General features: G+C 44.9%; 1 protein-coding gene across 1 annotated transcript; it reads right to left on the bottom strand.

The window, feature by feature from the left end:
• Positions 1 to 8,100: 8,100 nt before the first annotated feature.
• On the bottom strand, positions 8,101 to 11,365 carry LOC121982522 (mediator of RNA polymerase II transcription subunit 4-like). The gene is made up of 2 exons (XM_042535653.1): positions 10,029 to 11,365; positions 8,101 to 8,282 (listed from the first exon to the last, which is right to left on the bottom strand). The coding sequence occupies exon 1, from the start codon at positions 11,264 to 11,266 to the stop codon at positions 10,037 to 10,039; it is 1,230 nt and encodes a 409-aa protein (XP_042391587.1). The 5' UTR covers positions 11,267 to 11,365; the 3' UTR covers positions 8,101 to 8,282; positions 10,029 to 10,036.
• Positions 11,366 to 12,299: the final 934 nt, after the last annotated feature.

The following is a 12,299-nucleotide window of genomic DNA, read 5'->3' as shown; positions in this document are numbered from 1 at the left end:
TAGTGCACCTCCTACAGAATATACTCGACGTCCTCCGATCTGACGCATTTGAGTAAGGGCCTTGCGAAGGCTCTCTTATAAAGCTAGTCCCCCACCAAGGTAAACCGTCCGACCCTCTTCTTCAGCAAGCGAGCTTCTTCCGGATCGACAGGGGTAGTTCTCGACCGCAAGAAGTCTGTTAGGACCGTCCTCCAGTCATTTGGAAAGGTTATTCCTTCCATCCAGTCGATGTGCGCCACGAGTGAGACTTGTTCGATCGGCTGCCCTATGACCATCAGCGATAGCGAACTGGCTAATTTTGTCAACTTGTCCGTTGCCTGGTTCTCCGACCGAGGGATTTTTTGTATGATGACTTCTTGAAAGTTAGACTTCAGCTTCTCTAAGGTCTCCGCATAGAGCCTGAGTCGGGCATTGCTTATCTCGAAAGTCTCGGATAGCTGCTGAGTGACCAACTGAGAGTCCGAGGGAATGAGGACTTTAGCGGCTCCCACATGCCGGGCTGCCTGCAGGCCGGCTATCAATATCTCATACTCTGCTTCATTATTGGTGGCTCTGTAGTCCAGCTGAACGGAGAGCTGTATTCGGTCTTCCCGTGGTGAGATAAGCAGTATGCCGATTCCGCTGCCTTGCCGAGTGGACGAGCTGTCAACATATATCTTCCATGTTGCCTCTAGTTCGACACTCTGGACCTCTATGACAAAATCCGCCAAGACCTGAGCCTTGATTGCCGCTCGAGGTTAATATTGGATGTTGAATTCGCTTAGCTCAGTCGTTCATTTGATTAACCTTCTTGATGCTTCGGGGTTGAGAAGGACTCGTCCCAGGGTGCTGTTAGTTAGCACGATGATGGTGTGCGCTAGGAAGTACGGACGAAGCCTCCTAGTGGCGAGAATCAACGCATAAGCTAATTTTTCAAGGCCGGTGTAGCGAGACTCTGCATCTTTCAATATATGGCTCAAAAAGTATACAGGCTGCTATTCGTGGCCGTTCTGCCTAACTAGAGCCGATCCAACGACATGTTCATTGGATGATAAATAAATCCAAAGTGGCTCACCAACAACCGGCTTAGCCAACACAGGCAAGGAGTTTAGATATTCCTTGAGCTCTTCCAATGCCCGATCGCATTTGGCGTCCCACTGGAATTTTGTGGCTTGGTGAAGCACCTTGAAAAATGACAGGCTCCGGTCGGATGACTTAAATATGAATCTGGATAGCATCGTGATCCGACCGGTCAACCGTTGAGTTTCCTTCAAGTTCCGAGGCGGCGACATGTCTTGCAAAGCTTTGACCTTGCTGGGATTGGCTACAATGCCGTGATCGGTGACGATGTAGCCCAGGAAGCGGCCACTCTTCGCGCCAAATAGACATTTGCTTTGGTTTAGCTTTATTCCATAGGTCCTTAGCGTTCGGTAGGTCTCGTTGATATTTGCGCATATGTCAACACCTCGGAGAGATTTAATTAATATATCGTCGACGTATACCTCTATATTAAGAATGATCTGCCATCGGAACACCTTGTTCATCAGCCTCTGGTAAGTGACTCAGACATTCTTGAGTCCGAACGGCATGATGTTGTAGCAGTACATTCCGTCAGCCGTAATGAAGCTGACCTTCTCTTGGTCCTCACAGGCGAGCGACACTTGGTGATACCCTTGGTATGCGTCGAACATGCAGATCAGCTCGCATCCCACCGTTGAGTCCACCATTTGGTCTATCCTGAGAAGTGGATAGAAGTCCTTCGGGCATACCTTGTTCAGATCGCGAAAGTCGATGAAGACCCGTCATTTATTGTCCGGCTTGGAGACTAACACAACATCGACTAACCAGCTCGGGAATTGAACTTCCCTGATATGGCCGGCCTCCAGCAGCTTCTCTATCTCCACTTGGATTATCACAATTTTTCTGTGCTGAAGTCCCTCTTTCTTTCCTTCATCGATCGAGCGTTCGGTCGGACATGAAGCTCGTGCTGAGCCATGCTCGGGGAGATATCGAGAAGCTCGTGTATCAACTAGGCGAACACATCGTGATTTTGTCTAGGCATGCGACCAACTCTGTCTTCTTCTCCACCTCCAGGTCGGTGGCAATGAAGGTTGTTGCTTTCGATCGACTAGGGTCAATCTGAACCTACTCCTTTTTTCGTATATCAAGGTAGAGGGTTTTTCAGTGATCGCGTTTACGTCCAAGCGCGAGTTCTTCCAAGGGCTTCTCGACTCGGCCTTGACCATCTCGACGTAGCATCGCCGAGCAACCAGCTGATTGCCCTTGACTTCGCCCACCCGGTCGTCTACCGGGAACTTGATTTTTTGGCAGTAAGTAGATACTACCGCCCGAAACTCGTTGAGGGTCAGTCGACCCAATATGATATTGTAGGCCGACGACGCATCCACCATGATGAAGTTGGTGGTCATGGTTCTCCTTAGTGGCTTCTCTCCGAGCGAGATGGTCAGTTGGGTTTGTCTGAGCGGCAGCACTTCATTGCCCATGATGCCGTAGAGAGGAGTCGTCATGGGCAGCAACTCGCTCCGATCAATTTGTAATTGATCGAACGCCTTCTTGAAGATGATATTCACTGAATTCCCTGTATCAACAAAAGTCCGGTAAATAGTGTAATTAGCGATTACCGCCCGGATGATCAGCGCATCGTCGTGAGAGATCTCCGCTCCCTCTAAGTCGCTGGGGATGAAGCTTATCTCGGGCCCTTCGGCCTTCTCCTTATTGCACCCCATTGCGTAGATCTCCAGCTGTCGAGCGTACGACTTCTTAGCTCTGTTGGAGTCGTCGTCGGTCGACCCTTCGACTAGCATGCCTATCTCTCCTCGGGATGCGTTGTTCCTGTTTTCTTCTTCCCGAGCGGATGGTCAATTTCGCTCGGCCGGATCTCGGGAGGGATTAGTGTCATCCCTCCATTGATGTTGATGGTGCCACTTGGGCGCCCTTCTTTTGTCCTCTTGCCGCCCAGCAGAACGATGTCTTCGTCATCGATCGGGAGAAGGAGATCAATGGGGGTATCGTCTTGGAGCCGGTCGATTGATGATCGGCGTCAGACCGCGGCAATCCCGCGTGTTGTGAGTCGCCGACGGGTGGAAAGAGTAGAACATCGGCGTTTATACTTTGCCTTTCGATGCCTTCGGCCGATCGGACGCCACATGTTGTACGACATGTGCCCTGGTCTCCTGGTGTGGTCGCGCTCCTTCGGCCCTCGACCCCTTGGGCGGCTGATGGCTGCTTGACGGTCGGTGCTCCTTCGGCCCTCGACCGCTTGGGCGGCTGATGGCTGCTTGACAGTCGGCGCTCGGTCGGTGCCGAAGGCTCAATCTGCACCTTTTTTCTTCTGGCAACCTGGATTCTTCCACATTGATATATTCGTTGGCCTTTTTGAGCATGTGGTCGAAGTCCCTGGGTGGCTTCCTGATGAGCGATCGGAAGAAATCTCCCTCGACGAGCCCCTGAGTGAAGGCGTTTATCATAGACGAGACTGAGGGGGTGCCCATGACTACTTGATTGAAACGCTGTATGTACGCTCGGAGCGTTTCTTTCGATACTTGCTTCAGGGAGAAGAGGCCGACGCTCGGCTTTTGATAACGTCGACTACTGGCGAAGTGGTGTAAGAAGACATCTCGGAAGTCCTTGAAGCTTCGTATTGAGCCGTCCGGCAGTCTTCGGAACTAGCGTTGCGTCGATCCAGAGAGGGTAGTAAGAAATACTCTGTACTTCACTCCGTCTGTATACTAGTGCAGCATGACTTCATTATCGAACCGATCCAGATGATCATCTGGATCGGTCGATCTGTTGTAGGTCCCGATCGCTAGTGGGGTATAGTGTTTCGACAGAGGGTCTTGTAAGATCCCTTTTGAGAACTTTCGGTTGATCAGTTCGGGCGACGCGCTACTTCGGGGTGCCTTACCCTTTCGTGTGTCCTGAACGGGAGTATCATCTGAAGACGATCCCCGTTCTTGATTTGCCTGAGCTATTTCTGAGGGGGTTTGGAACAAGGCGCGATGGAAGGGGATCGACTTGGGTGGCGCTTTCCCCTGTGTGCTGGTCGACCTTCTGTTCTGCCTTCATACAGAGATTTGCTCTGCTCGGTCTTCTTGCCCCGCTCGTCTCCCGGCCGCCGATGTTGCAGGCTGCGGTGCTTACCGATTGGCTAACGCTTGTTGTTACTGTTGCTCAATCATCTTTGCCGCTCTGGCTTGCACGAGCATGTCGAGCTCTTGGGTGAGCGTCACGGTGGTGAGTCGCCCAACATCCTCCATCTTTTGACTCGGATGCAGGCTACGTTCCCATAGATGACGCTAAATATGATCATGTCCGAAAGTCGAAGAGACAGAAAGCTGGGGATGTGGCGCTCACGCTGACCTCCTGTGGACTCCGCTCGGACCTGCAACACAAACTATGTCAGTGCCGAGCCAGGGAAGGGGTCCCCGGCGTTGGCCCTCCGACACTTAAGTCAGTTACCGACGATGAAGAATAAGGCGGAGCAACAAGAAGACTGCAGCACAAACAGTGAATATCACATACCTCCGCCGATGCTTGGACCCCCTTTATATAAAGCTTCGGCAGCGCGCATGTACGCTTTCCAAGGCGAGTACGCTTCTCAAAGCTTTTCCTTAAAAGACTTGTCAGTAAAGTGTCTCTGACATAATACCTTAACGGGTCGAGCATATCTCTGAAGTGACAGTGGAAGCTTCTGTCGTACGATCTTTCTGGCTGTCCATGCCCGGTGTCGGCAGCACCAACTCCCAAAAGGACGTCGAAGGATATCAAAGAGAGTGTAATGTTAGGCCGAGTGGGTTGACCGCTCGGTCGGCCTTCCACCGCTCTGGTGTCCCGTCTGATCGGCCAGAACCTCACTATTCCTCAGTGTGTGTCTGCTCGACCGAGGGTCCACTAAGTCACTACCGAGGCATGCTGTTTGGTCGAGCGGGGTAGCCGCTAAGTCGAACTCTGGCCATATCAAGCTCTGTTGTTTGACCGAGCGGGATAGCCGCTCGGCTCGGCTTCTGCACGTCGCCTCCCTTGAGTGTCGGTTGTTTTTCTCTTCGTAGTGAAGGCGACGATGAGTCGGAGCTTTCTCCCCGATCGGGGCATGCTTTACTCGACCAGTCGATGTCATCTGCACATTGATCGTCTTGACTTTAATCTTCTTTAATCTCCACCGTGATAGCAGGGTGAGACCTCTCATTATCACTGCATTAGTAGGGTTATTTCGACCCCACAGGTCATCCGAGTTGGTATGTGGTGGGTGCTTGCCACATGAGGTCGCGGGGTCGAAACTCAGGGTAGTCGGGGCGTAAATCCCCGGTCCCTGTGCAACTCACCCCACCTGTCACATGCTCGCTCAGGATGCTGTGATTTACCTCCCTCGTGATGACCTTGGGTCGGGTGTGGCGGGGGCGCTGGGGGCGAGCGATTTCGCCTTTTTGCCATATTAGTAGGGTTATTTCATTAGTCGTTTTGTCCTTCACAATTTATTCGTTTTCAGATGAAATATGAAAACAAACCATGTAATTGCTATGGCAATCTATTAAGTGGGATAAGTTATTGTAATGATTTTATCTTTAGTAAACTGAAATTTATTATATGTTGTTCTTTTGAGTTATCAATAAAATCAGAATCTGCTAAATTAATATTATTTATTCTACGTCGCTCAATATTTAAGTAAATGATGATAGCGTTTATTCCAGACGATCCACTATAGTTGGCTCCCGGCTACATCCCTCAACATTGTAGGTATGAAAAGCTATACAAACATCCCAAACTACTTTTCGTTATTTTGAGCAGTAAAAAATAACTGAACGTTTATTTTACGTTAGTAGACTAAAATTAAAAGCATTTTGGTGAAAAAATGACCTTCACTCAAATTGAGCTCTTCGTCTCACAGCGAGCGTAGCTCTACAGTCTTCCATGCCTCTTCTAGGTCGCTAGTTAAACCCTGTGTGCCACAATACGTCAATACCTCAGAAAAGAAGTTGATAATTTTGTTGGAGCAAAAGGTTCGATACCTTAATGATTTTCAAAAGGGTTAAATCATTATTAAGGGGCAGTGGTGCTTTACATGAGAAAAATCTCGACAATATATTTTACACCTGTTAAAAAATACTTTTAAAATTTATTAGAATAATTACTATACAAATACCAACTGCGCCAACATATGCACTGCTATACAAATACCAACTGCACCACCATGTGAATATGCTGGTGACTTTGCGATGGCTCATAAAATAGATAATAGAGGACTAATCATACCTAAACATAAAAATTTTACGAGGGAGAAAAAGGATCATCATGTTGACCAGAATAAAAGGAAACGCCTGATTCGAAGGATGAACCCTGACTGCAGCCGACGAGCTCACAGGAGGCCGATGAGCTTGTGGGCGGCTCATTTGAAACAGAGAAGAAGAATGCAAAGGAAATAATCGCCTTGCCTTGTTCCAGTATTGCACTGCCTCATTTGGTTTCCTTCCGGAGGACACCACGACGACTAAGCGTGTCTTTAGCGGCAACCAAGAACGAGTTTCCGTCAGTGTCAGACACAGCCGAGATTTTTGAGGAAGGAGAAAACATGAAATGGCAATCTGATATTGAACCCGCAGTGGCTAGAGTGTGCTTGCTGTGCCCCACGGTGTTGCTCCAATAGAGTGTGCTTGTTGTATAGAAGAATTGATTTTTTTTTTTTTAACTAATTATCAAAACAAGATGATCACAAGCACATGACGTAAATGCCAAATAAAGCAACAATTTGTAGCATATGAAAGATATGAAATATTTGTAGCATATATCCTTGCACAACTACGCCAATCCAATTTACATCCGAGAGGAATTTGAAAATGCTTTAGATATGAATTCATACACTAGCCAATAACATGATTAGTGATCCGGTCTCAAATCGGAAAAGATGATGTGCTGGTTAGGTGATTTTGGTTAGATGATTTTGATGTTCACCGTAAAAAAATTTTGAGCTAGAGGAAGATAACACCGACCGATCCTTCGTAGATGGAATAAAACATCAACAACCAAACTTAGGAAGGGCCCCGATGCAAGTACTCTGATGCTCAAGTTAGACGAGTGGTAAGGAAAGAAATGAAATGCGATGAATAGTAGAAATGAAAAGTAAACTTTGAGTGCCTAGCCTTGCGTACTTGCACTTTTAAGAGATCCCTTATCTAGTGTTAGTTTTCCTTTGTGCATGAATATTGATGCATTTCTAAAAAATGAGCCGAATATTCTAATATTCTGATAAGTTTTCTAAAATAGACCCATCATTTTTATATTTTATAAGGTATAAGCTTCTATCGTACAAATTGTATAAGAAATATTCCTTTGATTATCTGATAATGATTACACAAAATGCCAAAAAAGATTATTAGGCCGTTGGACTGATGAACCATTAATACGCTTTGGTGGTAGACCGACCGATTTCCCTCTAACGTCCAATCTTCGAACGGAGTTGGGTAGACTAAGGAATGTTGACCATCTTGAGAATTCGTTCTCCTTGAAACTCGACATACGCTCGGGCAAGGAGTCCGGTTGAACTGTACGCCTAATATATTCGATTAGACCGAGAGGAGTCAGTTCTAGTATATTCGATTAGACCGAGAGTAGACGGTTCTAGTATATTCGATTAGATCGAGAGGAGTCAGTTCTGAATTGAACTGAGACGGCTTGGGATTCCAACGAGCTAGGAAAACTCAGGATCTGATCGGACAAATGGTTTGATTGGCTAGACTATTTGGCTAAGTCATACAACCGTGCTATCCCCGAATGTTGACCATTCCTTGACTTTGACCATTACATCAACTAACCTTCTTGACTTCGACCACAACTTCGAGGACCCTATCTTATTCGTCGTATCAATTAGCAAAGTCAAACAAAAAAAAGAGAATTGTCTAATTCCAGAATGCTGAAATTTTCTAACTCGTTACCATAATTATAATGCTAGCTAACATGTGTTTGACCATTATAGTGGATAAATAATATTACGTTTATGAATCAGTTGTTAATGGCATGAACTAAATATCTCCTAATGTCCAGCCTTCTCCCAAGTACTTCAAGATCATACGAATTCAAAGTACACAGACATCATAAGTAGAACTCAAAGAATGAAACTCCCTAAAGGCAATTATGCATTAAATAACACATATTAAGTATCCAACAATTTTCAGAAAAGAACAGTAGCTATTTCTTTCCGAGTCTAAAATTAACTTGAATGTGATGATGTCGAACAGCACAAGACAAATATGCAACCGAACTGAAGAGGACTAAGAGAGCAAAACAGACTCCTGTACATTAGAAAAGCAATGAATTAACAAACTTCAAAACAATGTCAAACTATCAATTAATAAAGATGCTAAGAAGATACATTCTGGGAACATTATAACATTAAGAACCGGATGGAAGTTATTAAGCAAAAACCTACTGCCAATGTCTATGCAAATGTCATCTATTGAAACTCCTACTGGATATTCCGTCCTAATTCTGATCTGTATAGGATTCTTTGGACTTCAAGACAATCAGACAAAGGCAATTTTGTTACACTATTTCATAGACTTCCAGAGCATCAATCTTTAACTTGGCAAATGGATAGCATTAACGATATATCTGATTAAGTTTGTATTGTGAAACAAAGACCAAGAAAGAGAAGATGACCAAGTTCAATGATCAAGCAAATCTTTACATCCAAACATTTAAAGCATTAGAACAATTTAGTTCTAGTCTGGCTCGCAGTAGAACCATATGATAAACATTTGTCAGCCTGTTTGCAACATTGTCACTCTTTTCCAATGTTGTGTTTCTAACCAGACAACTTTAATGGATCCATAACTAATTATTTATACAAGTCAATGCTAGACTGGTAGCTTAACTCAGAAATTAAAGAAATAAAGGAGCAATAATTCTCAAATATAAAGCTTCATATTAGAATGTTCAGAATTCTTCTCTTCCTATTTTTTTATTCTGATAATTCAGTATTATGACTTTGCAAGGAACAATGTTCATAAGAAGAAGATCACATTTAGAAACTCCAAAAAACTAGTCAAAAATAAAGACAACAATAAGCATAAGAATGATTTAGTTGCCTGTATTACTATTCTGATTAAACCCTATTGGTAGAACAGTTCTAACAAAATTAAACCATTTCACTGATGCTTGTAAGTTTCAAAAATCCACTGGTGCTATCAGTTTCAAATGCGCAGATGAGGGCAAGGATAAAGAAAGCTTCTAAAACAATCAAACTTTAACAAATCTGAACATAGAAATTCAGGAAAGAAAACTTCAAATCAAATCAAGCTTGGTTCATCATGGAGCAAATTATCTTCTGGCAGGGTATTTTAGTTTTCACATTGGCTAATTCTGAACTCAGTGTCACTAGATGGTAAAAAAGTAAATAAGAGCCTCATGCTAGCACTGGCTTCCAAAATAGCAACTTGATAAGATATATAATGATAATTTACTCCAAGGATATAGATTAGGATAAAGGGTAGCCCGGTGCACAAAGATCCCACCACACAGGGTCCCGGGAAAGAATCCATTGTACGCAATCTTACCCTGCTTTTTGCAAGAGGCTGTTTCCATAATTCGAACTCATGACCTTTACGTCACAAAGCAACAACTTTACCATTGCGCTAAAGCTTCCCTTCAAGGATATAGATTAGAATCCACAAGTGAAATTGTTGATTATGCACATTGAAGAAGTAGCAAAGCCAATTGTACGAAATGCTAAAATGTTTTTCTAATGTCATTGTTGATAAAATTTTGTAGTTTTAACAAAATCACTGATGGAAGCTAAAATTCCTAAGAACCAGTGAGAAGTTCCACGCACTATACTAAATAACTTTTGCAAACGTCATTCATGTTTAATATTTTTTTGTTTGAAACAAATAATTATGGCACTTGACATTGACTAAAAGAAATTGAGAAAAGTTCCATAATGCAACTCATGATTAATTTGTTGTTTAAAACAAACCCAGAAAGAGCTGAAATTCCAATGATATAAACAGGACAAGAAAGAAAAAAAAAACGAAATTTACCCCAAACTTCAGTCTTCATCCTCCTCTGAGCTCCCCACCTCACTGCTATAATCACTACTATAATCATCCTGTTCTGGATTTATATCAAGCTGCACATACTTGACCTGAATGGCCTCTGGCGCCTTTGGTTGCCCGACTAATACACCAGGAACACCACCCAATTGCGGCTCATCTCCTTTATTACCTACCACAACTCCATCTAATGGCAACGTAACTGGATCCCCTGGTTTCCATCCAGGAGGAACAGGTGGGAGCTCCGTAGGTAACTCCACAGGCATTCCCTTCCTCCAACCTGGAGGCACTGCAATAGGAAGCAATGGCGGCAGAATCGCCACTGGCACATCCTCCCTGGGCGGAGTAGGCTGCAATGAAATCTCTGGCACACCGTCCGCAGCCCTTTCCTTCGCCTCTGGCGCAGCTTTCTTCGGCAGCCCGATATCGAGGTCAGCAAAGTGATATAACTGCGACGCTCGCATCTCGTTCTCCTGAGGCGCAGGTGGCAGCGCACCACGAAGCGGGGCAAGCCCTGCCCCATGCTCCGGTGGGGCGAAGGTAGTGTAGCTAATACGATGGGCGTAAGACAAAATATCTTCCAAGTCCAACGAGGATGATGTATAACAAGAATTGCCGTCGTATCTAGGGCGCTTGGGATCACTGCGATAGTCAGCGTAGTCGTCGACGAGCTGGTCCAGAACTTGTTCAGCCTCTCGTATTTTCTTAGTGAAGGCGAGAAGGGCCGAATCTTTGGAGACTACCTCGCGGGCGACCTTAGCGCGGGTGTCCTGCAGATCGAGTATCTTCTGGAGCTCGGCGATGGCGTCGGAGAGTTGGTCCTGGAGGGATGCGAAGTGAGCGAGCAGGTCCTTGGTGGAGGCTGGTAGGGGAACGGTGGCAGACGACTTGAGCTCGTTGGAAAAGTTCGGGAGGTTACCGCGGTAGGCGGCGAGCCAGACGGAGCGATTGGGGGATAGATCGAAGAGCTTGGAGGCGAGGGCGGCCAGCTGGGGGAGGATGGACTGGGCGCGGGGAAGAGGGGGGAGGAGGGAGAGGAGGGCAGAAGAGATAGCAGGGGCGGAGTTCTGGCCGGCGGTGGAGGAGGAAGAAGATGGCAAAGTGGGTTTAGGGTTAGGGTTAGCGCTCGGATTCGGATTGGGGGGAAGAGAGGGCGAGTGAGCGGTGGCGGTGAGGCCGAGCCTTGCCGGAGAGGGCGGGATCGGTGTCGCGTGGCTTTGCATCATCTCGCGTCCCTTGATCGTTGGAGAATCGCTGAGAAGCGAACAAACATACCATAGATCACCTCCTGAAGGAGACCACCTATCTTAATCTAACGCTAATCTAGTCATATATTGTATTTTAATTTTATACATTTATATATTTATAATTTTAAAATTTAACAATTATATATATAATTTGTAAAATTTAAAACAAATTTGACGCTGCTGAAGACTTTTTCGATGGTGGACAATAAAAGAAGAAAACTAACCCAGGAGATGGTGCACCGGCAAATGTGACTCCGATTCAAATCTCAACTACGCAGCTTAAAAAAATAAAAATAAATAAATGAATTATATGATTTTATATTTGTAATATCATTATTCAAGATTTTTTTTTTCTAAAATCGAAAATTTCGTATCTATTTTTCCTGATATAAAGAATTTACATCAGATAATTTTTGGTCGGACCCTACCTACCAGATCCGACCCGAATGATTGTTCGCTCTGCTTATCCTTTTTCGTTAGATACCAACTTTTTTTCTGTCTTTTTTTTTTATTATTATTTATTTAATCGCGTCCTGCTTCTTTTGTTCCGCTGCCCACCATCGTCGCCTGCTAGCTGCCATCACTGTGCTTCCTCGCCGCCGGAAAACGCTAAACTCCAGCATCCAATCACAGTTAGCTCGTCCGCATCCTCGAATGCTCGCTTCCTCTGAAACATCCGGTCCTTCAATGCATAGTTTAGGTATGCTAACTTGTCCTAAGTTCAATGGTTTCTATTGGCATTGGCGTGTCTAGTTGTAGAACTAGGTTATCCTACCTACACTAGTATGGTTATAATTCTCGCTTAAAGATGATTGTGTTCCTTTTGATAAATACTATCAGGACTATAACATCTTGAGTGTCAATTGTTGTATTATATTTGCTGTTGAAGAATGCACTGTCTCGATAAAAGAACCTATTTTGATGGAGAGAATTTGTTTTAACATCGAGTCAATGCAATTGGCATATTTATGCCTAGCGATTTTACACAAAATGGTACAAAAAGAAAAATCGG

Source organism: Zingiber officinale, chromosome 1B (genome assembly GCF_018446385.1).
Source record: "Zingiber officinale cultivar Zhangliang chromosome 1B, Zo_v1.1, whole genome shotgun sequence".
Lineage (NCBI taxonomy): Eukaryota > Viridiplantae > Streptophyta > Magnoliopsida > Zingiberales > Zingiberaceae > Zingiber > Zingiber officinale.
Note: the sequence above shows the minus strand (reverse complement) of the source record. Positions and strands in the feature narration are given on the sequence as shown.

Excerpts from the sequence above, each read along its gene's own strand:
- LOC121982522 (XM_042535653.1), bottom strand. The coding sequence starts at position 11,266 with ATGATGCAAAGCCACGCGACACCGATCCCGCCCTCTCCGGCAAGGCTC.